This window comes from Aquarana catesbeiana, linkage group LG02, assembly GCF_042186555.1.
Source record: "Aquarana catesbeiana isolate 2022-GZ linkage group LG02, ASM4218655v1, whole genome shotgun sequence".
Taxonomy (NCBI): Eukaryota; Metazoa; Chordata; class Amphibia; order Anura; family Ranidae; genus Aquarana; species Aquarana catesbeiana.
In genome coordinates this window covers 644516067-644534656 of record NC_133325.1, presented here as the reverse complement: position 1 = coordinate 644534656, position 18590 = coordinate 644516067, and the positions used below count along the sequence as shown (strand labels likewise).

Below are 18590 nucleotides of genomic sequence, written 5' to 3'. Positions count from 1 at the left end.
GTGCGGACATGGTACAGGAGGAGCTGTATGCCGCATGTGCGGACGTGGTACAGGAGGAGATGTCTGAGGCTGCAAAGCAATAACAGGAGGTGGTCAGGGGCTTTGAAGGGGTCCGCGGACATGAAGAATCACACGTGCCACTCTGGAGACCTCACAGAGGTGAGTGCCACTGCTGTCTTACATTTCAAAATTGCACCGCCAGACACCATTTCATCACTGAGCTTGTGCGTGCCTGCCCTAAAATGTCTGAACATGTATGGGCTTTTGTGGAGCAGTGGCGGCCCATGCGCATTTGACATGTCAGTCGGGGCCCGCATCCAAATTTTTTAAGGGCGCCGCTGTTTTCAAAGTGGACCCAGGGCAGGTGGTCTTGCTAACCTACCGTGAAATTTCACACTTTCCCAGTAGCCCAGTGCTTTTGAAGCATTTAGAAAAGTTGATGAAAATGTGCATTGTGCTGTGCTTGTAGCATTCACAATACAACATTTTAAATTGTGGCCACTATTGCATTACTTTTGCTTGTGAATCAAAATAAATATCACTGCATTGGTGTCAAAGATCAAAATGCATGATTAGGAAAGATTTATATTTTGGCACCTTAAACGCGTTGCGGGGTATTCATAATTGTAACGTGGCAGTTGTGTCAAATCACATGCAAAGCTTCACCTCAAAAAAAGGAGCTTCTTTGGACAATAAACTTTGCATAATGATGTCTGCCACTCAATTCTGTTGCGTGTCAATTACATAAAAAATGCAACATGTTTGAGGTTACACAACATGCACCTTAAACAGATGCACATTTTGCTATAAATGACTGTAAGCCTAGGTTCACATGGATGCGATTTGACATGTCAATTGCGTGCCAAATCAGTGGCTATGGTCAGAAATGGCACCGCCTGAATACGTGCGGCGCACCAATTCCCAAACGTAGTTTCTGTACTACTTTTGGTGACTTTGGGTGCAATTTAAATAATTATCTGTGCATGAACCAGCACAGATGTCTCTGAAATCGCCCCCCAAGTTGGACTGACGTGGATATGAAATCATGCGAGTTCAAGTGAACTTGCATGATTTCAATCCCGCAGCAGTGTGAACCTAGGCTCAAAGCCTTTAAAAGGTTCAAGTTTGTGTGGTACATTTCTTGTGTGCAGTTTAGCCCATTACACTCAATAGGTTGCCCTATGTGGAACCTTGTGTGCGTATGAAATAACAATATTGAAAAAATATTAAACATAAATGCATGCTTCATGCAGATATATAATCTTTCACACCATGTCCGCACATGATTCTCATATGAATGCTCTGTGGGTTTCTGTGTAATAGTTCACACTTGTGAGATAGACACCACATGTGATTTAAAAATGAATCTCACTACATTCATGTGTGCATTACATATGTATGTGCAGTGCGATTTGAAACATACATTTTGTATGGCTCATATCACATTACATTTGCCAAAAAATGGTGCATTACCTGATTATTTTTGCAGTTGAAAGTGAACCTGTGTGAAAACCTATGCTATGTGATTATGGCAATTGCACTTCATTTAGCAATCTGTTTGGGTGTGGTTAAGATGACATTGACACCTGCAGGAGACTGGATGTGAAAACGCACAGGATGTGCTGCATTTCCAGCATTGCTTCGGTGTGAACCAGGGCCCAAACAGATCGAAAAAAGCACTCTGACACAATCGCATCACATGGGTGTGGAGGAAATGAAGGGTCCAGGACCATTTGGGTGTGTATTGCAGCCATACAAACTGCCTGAAATGGCACCGCACAGACATTGTATGTTATGTGCACAGGAATGTGGCATGATTCCTGTGCGAATCACATACGGTTGGTGTCTGCATCATACAAATATAAACCCACTGTGGTTATATTTGCATGATGTATTAAATGATCTATTCAACATGATTGCTTTAAATCAGTGTTTCTCAACTCCGGTCCTCAAGGCGCCCCAACAGGTCATGTTTTCAGGATTTCCATTATTTTGCACAGGTGATTTTATCAGTTTCACTGCCTTAGTAATTACCACAGCCTTTTCATCTGAGGGAAATCCTGAAAACATGACCTGTTGGGGCGCCTTGAGGACTGGAGTTGAGAAACACTGCTTTAAATGATATAATTCCAGGATGTCATTGTATATGACAAGTAATAAAGCCCAGAATCCAGTAATCTGCAAACAGTCACTTTATAATATAATATCTATGAAAAGCTGTATGTATAAATAATTATTTTAATTCTACAAAATGATTTAGCTATTGAAAAACCATCCAAAATGAATCTGCAAGCTGCTCTCTCCCTTGACAGTAGTGTTGCTACCATTAAGGGGGAGCAGTAGCTTCAGATAAACATTGCAATCAACTAAGGCTGGCCATACATGGTCGAATTTCGAAAGAATTTTCTTTTGAAAATCAGAAAATTTGTGCGTTTTGTGGTCCGATGATGCCACCATTGATTTTGAAATTCGGCCAACCAAGCCTTCAATTTCACCTCATGTTGCTACAGAAAATAATTTTTGTGGCTGGGAATCTTCTTTTCTTTCCGGGAATTTTCTTTTCATGCGCATTTCTTCTTCGATTACATTTCTTGCATGATTCTCCAATCATTGATTAGAAAATCGTTAGTTTTTCAAAAAATTTCCAACATGTCCGATTACTGAAATTTGATTGCCTCACGAAAATTGGCTGTTGCTGCAGCCCACTAATGGTGCAAAATGCGAGCAATAATTCTTAGACAAGATTTTCGAAGAAAAATTCTTTCAAAATTCGACCCATGTATGGCCTGCCTAAGTCTTTACAAGAGGAGAGGAGAGGGGTGGGACAAGGCGGGGCTGGGAGTGAAGGAGCGCGTTTTATGACTCAGGACTACGGTGTTGACAGGAAGAGGGAGGGGGGAGCTGAAACCAGGCAAAGAGGAGAGAAAAGACCTGCGGATGACACAGACACGCGTTTAGACCACAGTATCTTGGCTCGGCAGCCATGATCATCGTGGTCTGTTCTCAGGGGGAAAGCCAGGAGCTGGCATGATCAAACTGGTATTATAAGAAATACAGAGAAGTAATGCAAAAAGCAAAAGCACCCAGCTGCAGCTTTCACATTAAAGGGACACGATCAGCATAATTTATTTTTTTGGGTTAACAAACGCTTAAGGTAACAAAAAAAAAAAAAAATACTTCTACATTTACAACCACTTCAATAGAATAGGAGGGCCACCCCTCTCCCTGTTGATTAGAAAGAAGCCGATGGTGATCAGTTGACTTCATATGAAATAAGAAAGGTACTCTATTTCAGCTTACCAATCCTTAGATGTGGTGGCTGCATTAGTGTTTATTTTTTAAGGCTGGTTTCCTCCCTCTGTTTGGTAATCTGGCCAGTAATGCACCTCCTGTATTGGACTGCCCCCACTCTGGATGAAGGAGCACAGGGGCACCAGCCTTGTCAGTTTGGGGGGGAGGGGATAGTACATTAGCAGATTTAGATACACTAACAAACTGAAGCCAAACTCTGTCTTACACTGCAGGTACAGCAGCAGTTGTAAGCCGGGTTTTTTTTTTTCCTTTTGGTTTTGATATAGGTTTTTCATAAATAAAAGCTGATCATTGTAATCACCTCTGTCAGTGTTGTAACACTGCTATGTTTGCAGGAGAGCTTGTCCTGTTGGAAAATAGACTTGCTGCCCAGATCCCGGTGAATCCCCAGGTGAAAATAAAGGAAAGAAACAAATGCAGCCTCCAAATCTTAGAATTAGTAAACTGCAATTTAATAAATGTTTACTTTTGGCTTTAATGCCACTTTAAATTTATGCAAGGAATTTGAGGCCAGTCATAGCATATCACAAGGGTAGATGTGACTAAATGAAAAGACTCAGCATGGTACAAGCAGCACAGGAATAAAGAGAAAGGTGGGCAAAGTAACACTTGGCAGTCTGCTTGTTCTGACTAATCAGTGATATTGTAAATGAAATGGGCAGATAGTGACTAATTCTGCTTCCGCTTAATTCTGAATGTGAAAGGCTTTCCTTCTAAACAAATGAAATATGTTGGTTTACTGGAGATAACACAGCTGGCAGCCATGTAAGCAAGACTGTCGTCATAGGCCAGTGCTGCCAATTCTTAAGTCCAGTTGTAAATGGCAGTATGTCCATTTTAAATCTGCCAGTTAAAAAGACCTTCATGCATGTAACTTTCAGAAATGAATGTGTTCTTCATATAACTCAAATGTTATCCAGCACCAGTGAGGGGTCAAAGCTGTGCTCTGCGGGGTTTCTACATAAATGAAAACGCTATCCATTGAAAGCTGTTCTTTTCCGAAGATTGGATATGTAGCTTGACACAAGTGACCTTAGCCAAGGAATTGCAAAATTGTTGCTGAATTCAGTGCATTATACAGGAGATGAAAATAATAAAAAGCTAAAGTATTGCATCCACTTTTTTTGTGCGTGATTCACCTCGTGATTCACACGGCAAACAGAGAACAGTGCCAATTTGTAGTTCAGGGTTAGACTGAGAGCTGTTTTCATTGGATTGTGGTTCATTTTCTTGCTGAATGCCCTTTCCAGTATGGAAAATGCATAAATGTGATTGAATTAGTTTTTTTTTTTAAGTGAGAATATTGTCATAGGTGCACCCCATGGTCAAAGTGGCCTGCTCACACAAGGCACAGAAATAAATGACAAGTGGTGCAATGTGCATTAATTTGAACATGCTTCAACCTGCAATAGAGAAAACATTTGATAAAGGAACTTGCAAGGATAGAAATAAAAGCTGAATTTGTTTAAAGCAGAACTTTACCCATAACTTAATAAAATGTTCTTTAGTAAGGAACATACTTTCCACATTAATAATTATGCTACTAAAATTATTGTGTGCTTTAAATTACCTTAAGCATTGCTCCTGTTTCTTCTTGCTGGTGGCTGCCATTTTGCTGAAGCCCAGAGCCCCTGAACAGCAGTAAATCATAAAGTGGAACTAAACCCATCGATTTATCAGTTTCAAAAAGTGTTAGCAATTCCGGCATTCCAGGAATGTAACTGTCACATTTGCTTGTGTCCTCAACTAAACCCTCAAATGTTGGCATTTGCAGATCAAACTGAAGCAGCTTCCTTGACTATAAAGGATAGGAGGGTTTGATTCCACTTGTCAGGTTGTCAGCAGATTGGCCTCTACAAATGCCTAAAATTGGCGATCAACTGAGAATGTGCAGACCAGGGTGTGACAGTGTATCACTGGATTTTAAACAGTATGGTCACTTTTTCTTTTCCCATGGTTTTATTGAAAATTTTCAGCAGAAAAAAGGTAAAACTCAACAGGTACATTGACTACAAATAAGGCACATCAGTTTTGTTTCAGAATACAGAAATTTCTTAACATAAAACAAAAAACACATAGTCGATATGAATTATGCTATGCACAGAACGCATGAAGGTCTGGACTGGTACAGTGTTTTTTTTTTTAATGTTTTACATCGCTATACCTGCAAAAGGGGCCAGCCTTAAGTGATCTAGCAGGATTACATTTTCTAACTAAAGTTCCACTTTAACACTAAACACTTCCCGACCAATGTACATATATATGTCCTTGGGGGAATGGTGGTAAAATCAGTATCATGGCTAAAGATGCAGCCATGATCCTGCTATCATTCTTTACAGCCTGCGATGCTTTTTATTTTTCTTAAAGTGATTCAATCAGCTTAACAGCCTCCTGTACACTTTAACAAGCGGTGGAGGGGTGACCCACTCCATTGCTCAACGTTTTTGGGCTCTCCTGTCCCACTGGGTGGTCTCGCCGGCTGACCATAGAGACGAAGGAGAAACTTCCATTCCCAAGTCAACTGCATGGTGCATGAAACCGTAAGATTTCCGGTTCTGGCTGTTTTGTTTACCATTCATTACTGGTTAGAAAAGTCGCTGATCCATCCAATTTTGGTTTGATTGGCTACTTTGGAAGGCAGAAGAAAGGTATGGGGTCTAATAGACCCCAGATCTTTTTTAAGTATAGCTGCCTATGCCTTTTACGAGGCAATATTAAAGCACAACATTTTTGGTATCTATTTACTTGCCACTTTCATTATAATCCTGATTTTACTATCTAAGGATTCACTGACCTAACACTAGCATTCAAGAGAGATTAGTCTTTTCAGATTTCATTGCCTGCATACTAGTTCCAGAGTGATGTCAGATGACAGCCTTGGAGCATTCACCTTTAGCCCACGTTCATGTAGTGCCGACATGTCAAATCGGATCCTATTGCCGGCAATGGCACCGTCCGAATTGGTGAGACGCCGACTTTGTGGCACCGCCCTGATTCCCAAAAGTAGTTCCTACAGTACTTTTGCCGACTTCGGTGGCGATTTGAATATACATCTGTGCATTAACCTGCACAAATGCCTATAAAATCGTCCCCGAAGTAGGACTGAATTGCTGGTTTAAAATCGTGTTAATTTTAGCTGAACTCGCTCAATTTCAAACTGGCCCTCAGTGTGAACGTGGGCTTAAAAACAAGTCAATGATGTTAGAATGGACCTTTCTCCAAACATTTTTACTTTAAGTGCCTTTTGCATCCACTTCTGGCTCCCCTTAAGGCACTAATGGCATAGCCCTGGTTGTACAGATACCCCTTGGAAGGTAACATCACTAGTGCCTTCAGGGAGATCCCATACCTAAGCTGTGAGATCTTGCAGTATTTTCAAACTGCGCATGCACGAGATGAAGTGTACGACGTGTTCATCTCATGCATGCATGCACTGTACAGTCTTTTTTTTTTTTTTTTTTTTTTTTTTTTAAAAGGGGGGGGGGATATGGTGAGGTATTTTTTAATTTTTTTTTTTTAAGATGGGCGTATTGTAGAGCTGCACGATTCTGGCTACGCAATTTTTTTAGCTTAGAATAAAGATCACAATTCTTGTGGCGTAACGTCTTTCACATTATACAAAAAATTGGGCAACTTTATGGTTTATAGAGAAAATTGGTGTGTTATGTGCCAATAGGCAATTATTGCGATACTGTGAATGGAAAATGTTTTGGCATTGTAAACAACTTTTTTTTTTTTTTTTTTTTTTTAATATGTAATAAAGATATTTGAATTTTATAAACCTAAAGTCCATCAATTTGTTCATTTAGTTTTCCAACTTTATTGTCTAGTTTATTTTTAATTCATTAAAGTGTTTTTTTTTTTTTTTCACCCAAAAAAAAAATTGCGTTTGAAAGACAGCTGCGCAAATACTGTGTGACATAAAATATTGCAACAACTGCCTTTTTATTCTATTGGGTCTCTGCTAAAAAAAAATGTTTCTGGGTTCTAAGTAATTTTCTAGCAAAAAATACTGGTTTTAACCACTTCCCGCTCAAGGTACATCATATGATGTCCATTACTTTGAGTGGGGATATCTGAATGATCCCTGCAGCTGCAGTTATCATCCAGATATCGTTTTTTTTATCGTTATGACGTCACATCCAGGCCGGCGGAAGTAAACAATGCCAGGGACTTGGCAGGAAATTCTGAGATTGTTCATTCTAGCCCAAGACCTCCTCTAACTCTAAACGTGTAACCTGTAAAAAAAAAGAGGTTAAAGTGCCACCTATGGAGATTTTTAAGTACCAAAGTTTGGCCCCATTCCATGAACATGTGCAATTTTAAAGCATGACGTTAGGTATTGATTTACTCAGCCTAACATCATCTTTCACATTCTACAAAAAAATTGGGCTAACTTTACTGTTTTTTTTTTTTTCATTAAACTATTTTTTTAAAAACCCATTTGAAAAATCTCTGCGCAAAGACCATGTGACATAAAAAGTTGCAAAAAACGCCATTTTATTCCCTAGGGTCTCTGCTAAAGAAAAACATGATGTTTGGAGGTTCTGAGTATTTTTCTAGAAAAAAAAATTATGATTTTTACATGTAGGAGCGAAGTGCCAGAATAGGCCTGGGCTGGAAGTGGTTAACTTGTAAGCAACAAGTGTCAAAGTTCATTCCTTTGATCTAAAAGGACTAAGTGTTACAATGTTTCTCTTTATCTCTGCCTAAGCAATGTTGTGAGAAACTTGGCAGGCTGCCTGGTTTCTTTTTTTAGTTTTTGTTTTTTTTTTTTTTTTTTTTTTTTTTTTTTGACAGGTTTTTGTTTTTTTGGTATGAGCAGAGAACTCTCTGCACTAAATGGAGGAAATGCTTTTTTAAGATCGGGAGAGGAGTAGAATCGCGATCTCGATTCTTTAGCGATTAATCGTGCAGCTCTAGTGTATTGTTGTACATCACTCCTCCTCGTATATGCATAGGAACACAGAGCTTTTCAAAATTTCCTCTAAGTTAGCAAGGCAGAAAGATCTTTGCAAGCCGTCTCCATTTCACTATTTCCCTCACATAGACTAATGCAGCTTTTTGTTGTAAACAGAGTATTCCAAACACCAGACTTTTTATAGAATATTGATTTACGCTTTGACTCCTGTTGCTGCAATTGTTGCAGACTCCACGGAAACCTGAAGCTCTGAATCTCCCATGGCAATGCTCCAAACTTAATGCTGGCCAAGACTTACCACAACCCTCTAACATGTTGGGTACCTTTAAATATTGATCTCACTACATTCATTTTAGGTAGTTTTGATTCTTCTTCAGAGGCATATGAATCCCTGGTGGTCTCCAGATAGCTGTTTGTTGCACAAGAATGATAGCCAACAAATGGTTCTGTACATCCCCTCCAACTATGGACTAATGGTTACAAAAGCTTAATAGGTATTAGCATGTGAGAAACACACTTGCTTCCTATGCAATGCCACATATAAATTTGATTGTATCTGACCCTTAGTCAAGATGATTGACTTTAGTCCCTTAGTCAAGATGATTGAAGAATCTACTTGGGTGAGGACATCACTAGGTAAGTGTCCTTATATTGACCACTTGCCACGTGCAATGGCATGCACGAGCGCCAGCACGGGGATTTGTGTGTGTAAACACAAATCCCTGTGCTCTCAGAGGAGAGGAGCCATATTGTTTCTTCCTATGAAGTTCTCCTAGTCACTCACATCCCCACACAGTTAGAACATGCTGAGGGAACATACATTTAACCCCTTGATCGCCCCCTAGTGTTAACCCCTTCCCTGCCAGTGACATTTACACCGTAATCAGTGCATTTTTATAGCACTGATTGCTGTATAAATGCCAATGGTCCCAAAAAGTGTTAAGTCTCTAATCTGGCCGTCGCAGTACCGCTAAAAATCGCAGATCACCGCCATTACTAGTAAAAAAAAAAAAATAGTGCAATAAATCTTTCCCATAGTTTGCAGATGCTATTACTTTTGCACAAACCAATCAATATATGCTTATTGCGATTTGGTAAAAAAAAATTAAAATGTAGAAGAATATATATTGGCCTAAACTGATAATTTTTTTTTTTTTTAAACTTTTGGGGATATTTATTATAGCAAAAAGTAAAAAAAATATATATTTTCTCAAAATTGTCACTCTTTCTTTGTTTTATAGTGCAAAAAATAAATGCCGCAGAGGTGATTACCACCAAAAGAAAGCTCTATTTATGGGAAAAAGAGGACGCAAATTTCGTTTGGGTACAGCGTCGAACGACCGTGCAATTGTCAGTTAAAGTGACGCAGTGCCAAATTGTAAAAAGTTCTCTGGTCAGGAAGGAGGTAAAACCTTCCGGGGCTGAAGCGGTTAAGTCAGCAGCTACAGTATTTGTAGCTGCTGACTTTTAATTTTTTGGGGGGAGATTGGAGCTCCTCTTTAAAAAATCTGATTGAAAAAATAAATCTGATTGAAAAAATATATCAGCACCCAAGACTCTCACTTCAAAAAAGTGTTTCTAAGGAATGAATATATATATATATATATATATATATATATATATATATATATATATATATATATATATATATATATATATATTCTATTTTTTTATTTTATTTTTTTTTTTTGTTAAACGTGTTACATATATTTATTGCAAAAATGTTAAACCTATTTTTTTTTTTTTTCCTTTTGTAGGATGAAGCCAATATAAACGAGATTGCAATCACGCACCATGTAAAAGAGGGACATGAGAAGGCTGACCCTTCACAGTTTGAGCTGCTCAAGGTACTTGGACAGGGCTCATTTGGAAAGGTGAGTGTTTCATGGCATGTGTATATAGGCATTTCTTTGCATCTGAACTGCTTTTCTTTCCCATATATATTATTATGAATTTAGTAGCAGTTCACTGGACAAGCCCCAGTTTGCTGATTGGACAGTGATGGGAAATGCAATGCGCTGATGAGGTCATCCTTTTTCTGTCACTCTTATTCTGTCAGCATGATTACTGCCAGCTAAGGTTTCCACCTTTTCTGGGAAAGTTTACCAGCTTTGTGATTTATTATTGACGTTTGCAATAAATCCCATTTTTACCAGCTGATTGAGCTTCCTGCTGTCTCGGCATGTGTGGTTCTAAAGAGCCTGACTGTCTCCTAGTGCTGGCTTTCCATTTTCCAGTTAGAGTGCAGCTATGTTTAGAATTACAAGGGGCTATAATGTAAGGATAAATTCAGATACATGGTTTTCATTTAAAAATTCCCTTACATTCACCGGCCACTTTATTAGGTACACCTGTTCAATTGCTTGGTAACACAAATTGCTAATCAGCCAATTGCATGGCAGCAACTCAGTGTGTTTATGCATCTAGATGTGGTTAAGACGACTTGCTGATGTTCAACTCGAGCATCAGAATGGGGAAGAAATGGGATTTAAGTTACTTTGAACATGGCATGGTTGTTGGTGCCAGACAGACTGGTCTGAGTATTTCAAAAACGGCTGATCTACTGGGATTTTCTCGCACAACCATCTCTAGAGTTTACAGAGAATGGTCCGATAAAGAGAGAATATCCAGTGAGCTGCAGTTGTGTGGACGAAAATTACTTGATGTCAGAATAGAATGGGCAGACTGGTTCGAGATAATAAAAAGGTAAAAGTAACTAAAATAACCATTCGTTACAACCAAGGTATGCAGAATACCATCTTAAAGCACAACACAACAAACCTTGATGCAGATGGGCTACAGCAGCAGAAGACCACACCAGGTGTCACTCCTGTCAACTTAGAACAGGACACTGAGGCTACAATTCGCACATGCTTACCCAAATTGGACAATAGAAGATTGGAAAAACATTGCCTGGTTTGATGAGTCGCACGATTTTCAGCTGCGACATTCAGATGGTAGTCATTTGGTGTAATTAACATGAAAGCATGGGTCCATCCTGCCTTGTATCCACGGTTCAGGCTGGTGGTGGGGGATATTTTCTTGGCACACTTTGGGCCCCTTAGTACCAATTGAGCATTGTTTAAACACCACGGCCAACCTGAGTATTGTTGCTGATCATATCCATCTCTTTATGACTACAGTGTTCCCATCTTCTGATGGCTTCTTCCAGCAGGATAATGCACCATGTCACAAAGCTCAAATTGGCTCAAACTGGTTTCTTGAACATGACAATGAGGTCACTGTACTCCAATGGCCTCCACAGTCACCAGATCACAATCCAATAGAGCACCTTTGGGATGTGGTGCAATGGGAGATTCGCATCATGGATGTGCAGCCGACAAATCTGTAGCAACTGCGTGATGCTAAATCTGAGGAATGTTTCCAGCACCTTGTTGAATCTGTGCCACAAAGAATAAGGCAGTTCTGAAAGCAAAAGTGGGTCCAACCCGGTACTAGCAAGGTGTACCTAATACAGTGGCCGGTAGTGTAAATGCATAACTGCATTTATTGGTATTTTAAATTTGCCTACAGTTTAGCTTTAAGGAAAAAGCATATGAATATTTTGTTGTGGTGTAAAACAAAAATGCATTTGGTAACTAATGAAATCATCACTGACATTGCTATGTATTTACCAGCGATCTGTAAGTATATTTTTAGCCAAGCTTGTAGTGCCATGACTGATCATTTCCCCTATGTCCATGTATTCATTCATCCAGCTTGTCACTATTCGGTAAAGGGTCAAGCAACGTCTTCTGGGTCAAATAACGTTGAGAGCTTGCCTTGCCGTTTCCTCTGTGTAGCGTTACAAATGTGGAAATGCTAATGTGATAAAACAGTGAGCTCTACCTGTGCCAGATCTAGTTACTAACTCTCACCTGCAGACCATTAAACTGAAAGACCCAGGGATTGTAGGATATGTAGTTTCTTCAAAGGAAGTGTCAGGTCTTGGGCCTTATGCACACTGAACATATTGAACATGACTGTTTGGTTTTTTTTTTTTCTCTTTTATATTTCTGCCTGCCTCTAGATGCCCCCTGCATGTTTGCCTATGTGTCCACGCACACATAGGTGTTTAGTGGCAGAAAACAAAACCGTAGCCATTGTGTCCAGGAGCAGCGGCGTTCTGGCAGAAAAAATATTATTCTAGCCAATTTAACCACTTGGCATCCGCGCTATGGCCAAATGACGGCCACAGCGCGGACCTGAATTCCTGGGAGGCCGTCATACGCTGAGCGCGCTGTGATCACCGAGTCACTGAGACTCAGGTGATCACCGATCTAAGGAAGGGGCCGGTCCTGGCCCCTTACCATGTGATCAGCTGTCAGCCAATGAGAGCTGATCACATGATGTAAACAAAGATCGGTAATCATGTTTTTTTTTTTTTTTTTTTTTCTACTCACGCTGACAGCGTGAGTAGAAAAAAAAGCTGATCACCGGCTTAAATGTGAGGGACATCGGTCCCGAAGTGGAAGAAGCACATCTGCCTCATCAGTGCCACCTATCAGTGCCCACAGTGCCACCTATCAATGCCCACAAGTGCCAGCTATCAATGCCCACCAGTAGTGCCAATCAGTGTAACTGATCAGTGCCCATCACTGCCGCCTCAAAAGCGTACATCAATGAAGGAGAAAAATTACCTGTTTTAAATTTTTTATAACAAAATTTTAAAAAATGTATTTATTTTTTTTTTTTTAATTCAGTTTTTTACATTTTTTTTAACAAAAAGTTAAAACTGCAGAGGTGATCAAATACCACCAAAAGAAAGCTCTATTTGTGGGGAAAAAAATGATTAAAAATTTCATATGGGTACAGTGTTGTATGACCGCGCAATTGTCATTCAAATTGCGTCAGCGCTGAAAGCTGAAAATTGGTCTGGATAGGAGGGGGGTTTAAGTGCCCAGTAAGCAAGTGGTTAATGAATTCATGCCCAAGCGCTTCATGCACCTAAACACGTTGCAAGTGTCGAGCCTTTTTCCTGCCAAAACGCTGCTGCCAGGAGGAAAGGCGTGCAGGAGAGCTGGCAAAAGTACAGTGTGCATGAGGCCTTATACTACAGAAGGAGGTTATGCTGTTTTAGTGCCCTGCAGCATGCCTCATGTTTGCTCACAAACTTCTGACACTGGGATGGCAAGATTTACTCAAGATTGCTAGATCAGTGTTTCTCAACCCTTTCCCAGTCGGGGCGCCCTTGAAAAGTATTTTCAATCTTGAGGCACCCCCTGTTCAAGGTTTGGTTCACGTTACTGTGTGTCGCGGAACACATGCAAAATCGCGCTCGTTCCTGACGCAGACAAATGCTCTGCTCTTTAGGGGTGCCATTAATTCTTAATAGTACCCCCACACATTGGCAAACATGCAGTGCTTTTGGTGCGGCGCAATTTTTTAAAAAGGATCGGGGACTGCTTTTCCTGCATTTTTGCGAGTAGGGAAGCCCATTTAAAAGAATGGGCTGCCCTGCATGGATCCACACAGATGTAAACCAAGGGCTTCACATGTTGGAGGGGCGGTAAAACCACATGGTTAAGCTGTTTTTACCACCCCCAACTTCTCCCCCTTTAGCTGCAGAAGCAGCAGCTGGGGGTATTCCCAGAGTAAATGGGGCTGCACTGCAACTACCCTGCAACTGTGTTCATTGCATGGTTGCAGTGTGGTGGTGATGCATTTACAGGCTTAAAACAGGTGGTGAGGAGGCAACATATTGCCTCTTTACCATCTGTCTAATTCCTCCGAAAAGCAATCTGAGCATGGATTGCTTTTCAGAGGAGCGGCGGTCCTTGCTGCTACCACAAATGAGCCCTACAAAAGCAGTAATGATGGTGCAGGAATAGGGGGGGTCAGGCTTAAAAGTAACACACGTGCGCACAGACACACACAGATGTAAAAACGCATGTGCACACACATACATACAGATACACATGTACACACCCCCTCAAAGTACCCACAAAAGCGCGCACCCACCCACAAAGTACACACACACACCCACAAAGTACCTCACACACACACCCACAAAGTAGACACCCACCCACCTACAAAGTACACACACACACCCTGTGTGTGTGTGTGTGCGCCTGTATGGGTAATTTGTGCACACAGTACCGCAATTGACTTGGCATGCCAGACACTGCAAATGGCACTCCAACACCGTGTGCAATATTGTGCAAAGAAACGTGTGTTAAAGCGGAGTTCCGAAGGAAAAAAATGAAGACAGCAGCTAATACAGTAGATGCGGACTTTTAATATTAGGACACTTACCTTTCCTGTAATCCAGCGATGTTTGCTCTTGGGTGCTGCCACCTCCATTCCTGGTATGGGAAACCGTCAGTAAAGCCTTTCGGCTTCACAGCAGGTTCCCTACTGCACATGCGTGAAGCTCGCGAGCGCTTTCTGAATGGCCCAGCGGCAGGGAAAGGAGGCGGAGGGCCGAACTGGCGATCTCTCGAAAGTGGGTTGAACTCTGCTTTAATACACCGCAATGGGTTATTGTAGTGTGAATGACATAGACGATGGAAAGATGGTTCATAAAGATTCTCTAACATAGCACTTTATGAAGGACCCTGTAGAATTGTATGCGGATTTTTTTCAGCAATAGATTGAGTCTTACCTGTATAATGTCTAAGTTGTATGATATTGACGTCTGTTCATGTTATATGTGGTATTTCAGGGAAAAACTGCTTTTTTTTTTTTTCTGTCTTAAAATGGTTGCAAAGGCACAAGGTATTTTTACCTTTATGCATTCTAAAAAAACCTGTGTGCAGAAGCCGACCCCCCCCCCCCCCCCCCCCATACTTGAGCTTCCTTTCAATCCGATGATGTCAGCGAGAGCCTTGGCTTTTTCTAAACTTGCACTCCTGTATGGCTTTTGACAGCAGTGGCTCCCACTGCTGTAAATCACTGCTGTCAATCACAGTCAGTGAACTCAGGAGACTAAAGGGGCAGGGCCGAGCCTTGGTTTTGTGTGTGAATGGGGACACAGAGCCGCGGCTCGAGAGAGCGCCTGCTTGGGTGGGGGTACCCGGCAGGAGTGAGTGGCCAGAAGCGCCGGCGTGGGACCCGAGAAGAGGGAGGATCTGGGCTGCTCTGTGCAAAACCACTGCACAGAGCAGATAAGTATATACGGTTTGTTTTTTAAACAAGACTTTAATATCACTTTAAGCTCGACACTTAATTAAATCTACACAGGGCAGCATGTAATGATGCATTATAGTGAGCCAAAACATGGTGTGCAAAAATGTAATCCTACTTTTTCCAGAGCACATACCAATGCAGTTCAAAGAAATAAATCATAAGTCTGCCTTGTGTTGGGACTGCAATAGTCAACATTGCCCTATGCAGTCCAACAGGGCTGGTGTAAATAAGCCCCTTAAAGTAACTGCAGTTTTAAACAATAAGAACCTTTATTTTGACATTGAATTCTATGTGTATATCTCCAAGTTATGGGAACAGGCAGATCATATCTACTTTTGACACCATCGGCCATACACTGACCTATGCAGGGGGTTATACTAAAAATGGGTTGTGTAGCCAGCCAGGTGTGCCCCTGTTTGCATGCCTGCTGGGGGGAATGTGAATAAAATTGCTTTCCTGGGAAGGTTCTAATTCATTAGATAAAATACACACACTTCTGTGTTTTTGCTCTCTGGGGGCCTCTAGCTCTTGTAATGTAATATCAGGGTATAAATCTTTGCCCTGCTCTGTTTACTTTTAATAACCACAGTATCATCTGCTTCACAGGTCTTTTTGGTGCGAAAAATCTCAGGAACCGATGCTGGTCAGCTATATGCAATGAAAGTATTAAAGAAAGCAACACTTAAAGGTAAAATTATATTGAACGTCCTGTGAGCCTCCACTAACAATAATAAAACAATAAATCCTCTTTGAATCAGCTGCAAGCGGTAAACATGTCTCATAAACCATGTAAAAGTACTAAAATCGCATTAAAAATGCTGCGCTATCAAAGGTATAAGCAAAAAGCCTCTGAACTGGTAAAAATATAACCTCTACACCGTGGTAATAATAATGTATAAAATATATGATGAAAAATATATGACACGTACTCACAATGTCCGGGCGCTTCAGTGCGCCATTCTACATCAAGCAACAAATGAATGGTTGAAACCGGCCGGTAACGGGATGGTATGCTGATCGTTCCTAACGGCTGATCTGCTAAGCGTGCCTTCCTGTAGGGGAAGGGGACAGGACGGTACACTTAGCAGTTCAGCTGTTAGGAACGATCAGCATACCATCCCGTTACCGGCCGGTTTGCTTGATGTAGGATGGCGCACTGAAGCGAGTGTGAGTACCCTGTGTGGGACCTGTTTATTTTTTGGTTCAATAAATTGCATAAGCATACTACACTATGAGATCCTTTTTTCATTGATTTACTGAGGCACATTGGCGATTGATCCAGGATCATAGACGCACTGTTGAACCCTGTAGTGGTTCTCAAGCGTGTATTGACCAAGCTTAACAGCAAGGTCACACACCTTAAGGTGAGCCCTCCATTACATGGGGGGGAGCACCTGAGTGAGAACACAGCATCTGATTATCGCATCACTTTCACAGCGTACTCAATCGCATGGGGTGTGGAGCACCTGCAAATTAAATCAATTTGAACTTTGCACAGTGCACTTAAGCACTTTTTTATAATTCCAGTATTTGGATCTATTTAGATTTCCACTGACTTATTTGCTTTAATATTTTTTTATCACTAAATAAATGCACATTGTCACTTTTATTATTTGGCTATTAAGCACGTGTCTTTTTATATATTTTTCATCATATGTTTTATACATTATTATTACCAGGCTTTTTGCTTATACCTTTGATAGCGCAGCGTTTTGATGCGATTTTAACACTTAGGCCTCATGCACACGGAAGTTTTTACAGCTGCTTTTTTGAGCGTTTTTTGCAGCTTAAAAGGCCTGTTTTTCAGCTGTAAAAACGCTCTAACGCTGATAAACGCTCAAAAACGTCACTCACCAACGTTTAACGTTTTTGATCCATTGAAAAAAAATTAATAAATTTTGAAGAAAAAAAAAACCGCTAACGCAGAAAAACGCTAATAAACGCTAAAAAACACTATTGCAAAAACGTTGAAAAAAGCTGAAAAAAGTTTAAAAAAAAAATCACTGCAAAGATACTGGCATTTTCATAATGTTATTTTAGCATCCTGTGTGCATGAGGCCTTAAAGGTAAATTGCTTATCTTAATTTTGTCTATTCCTATATAATTTTATATCTATTCTGTCAATATTGTTTGTGTGGGATTACCAATACCACTAATAATAAAGCAATAAGTAATAAATACTGTATATAATGTTTCATGCAGATTTGAAAAGAGATTTGGAGTCTGATAACCGTCCTTCACAATACTTTGGTAAAAGCTAAGCAATCTGGGACATCTAAACAAACCCAGCAGAATGCTAACATGTTTCATCCAAAGCCTTAGTCCTCATTTTTTTTTTTGGTTTTAATAGCGCTTTAAAGAGGAGCTTCAGTCAATTCTGCAAAAAATGAATAGTCAGCAGCTACAAAAGTTGTGCTTTGTGAATGGTCCCACAGCCCTAGGATCTGTACCATGTCCTAGAAGCTTGTGGGCAGGAAAGGGAGAGGAGAACTTCCCATGGATCCATCAAAGCGATCTCGCCAAAAGTGGTAGTGCGTACGGGTCAAAACCAGATACCCACTCCCCCCCCCAAAAAAAAATATTCCAAATATGGCAGGGGGAGAGACGGTGGGAGGAAGAGCAGAACGTCACCTTTTTGGTGAAATTCTGCTTTAACTGTTGCATTCATCTGTATCCAGTTTTATCCCTTCAGCTTCTATTGAAGATTTTCTGGTCATATACAGTTAGGTCCATAAATATTTGGACACTGGCATCATTTCCATACTTTTGGCTCTTTGTGCCACCAGAATAAAATTAAAATGAAACAATCCAAATGAATTTGAAGTGCAGACTTTCACCTTTAATTCAAGGGGTTGAACATAAACATCAAGTACAAATTTTAGGAACTGCAACCATTTTTATACAGTCATCCATTTTCAGGGGCTCAAATGTAATTAGACAAATGAATATAATCATAAATAAAATTTTTAATATTTTGTTGAGACTCCTTTACTGGCAATGACTGCCTGAAGTGTGGAACCCACGGACTTTACCAAAGACTGGGTTTCCTCCTTTCTGATGCTTTGCCAGGCTCTAACTGCAGCTGTCTTCAGTTATTCTTTGTGAGTCTTTCTGCCTTAAGTTTTGTCTTCAGCAAGTGAAATGCATGCTCAATTGGGTTGAGATCAGGTGATTGACTCGGCCATTGCAGAATATTCCACTTCTTCTTTTCCTTCAAAAGCTCCTGGGT

General features: G+C 40.5%; 1 protein-coding gene across 2 annotated transcripts in view; it reads left to right on the top strand.

Annotated features, from left to right (window-relative positions):
• RPS6KA3 (ribosomal protein S6 kinase A3) overlaps positions 1 to 18590 on the top strand; it is a 199732-nt gene that overhangs the window by 101757 nt on the left and 79385 nt on the right. For both annotated transcript variants that reach the window (XM_073616491.1, XM_073616492.1), the window contains 2 exons: positions 9991 to 10107; positions 15968 to 16049. In XM_073616491.1, coding sequence (XP_073472592.1) covers positions 9991 to 10107; positions 15968 to 16049 — 199 coding nt within the window. The remainder of the gene's footprint in view (positions 1 to 9990; positions 10108 to 15967; positions 16050 to 18590) is intronic.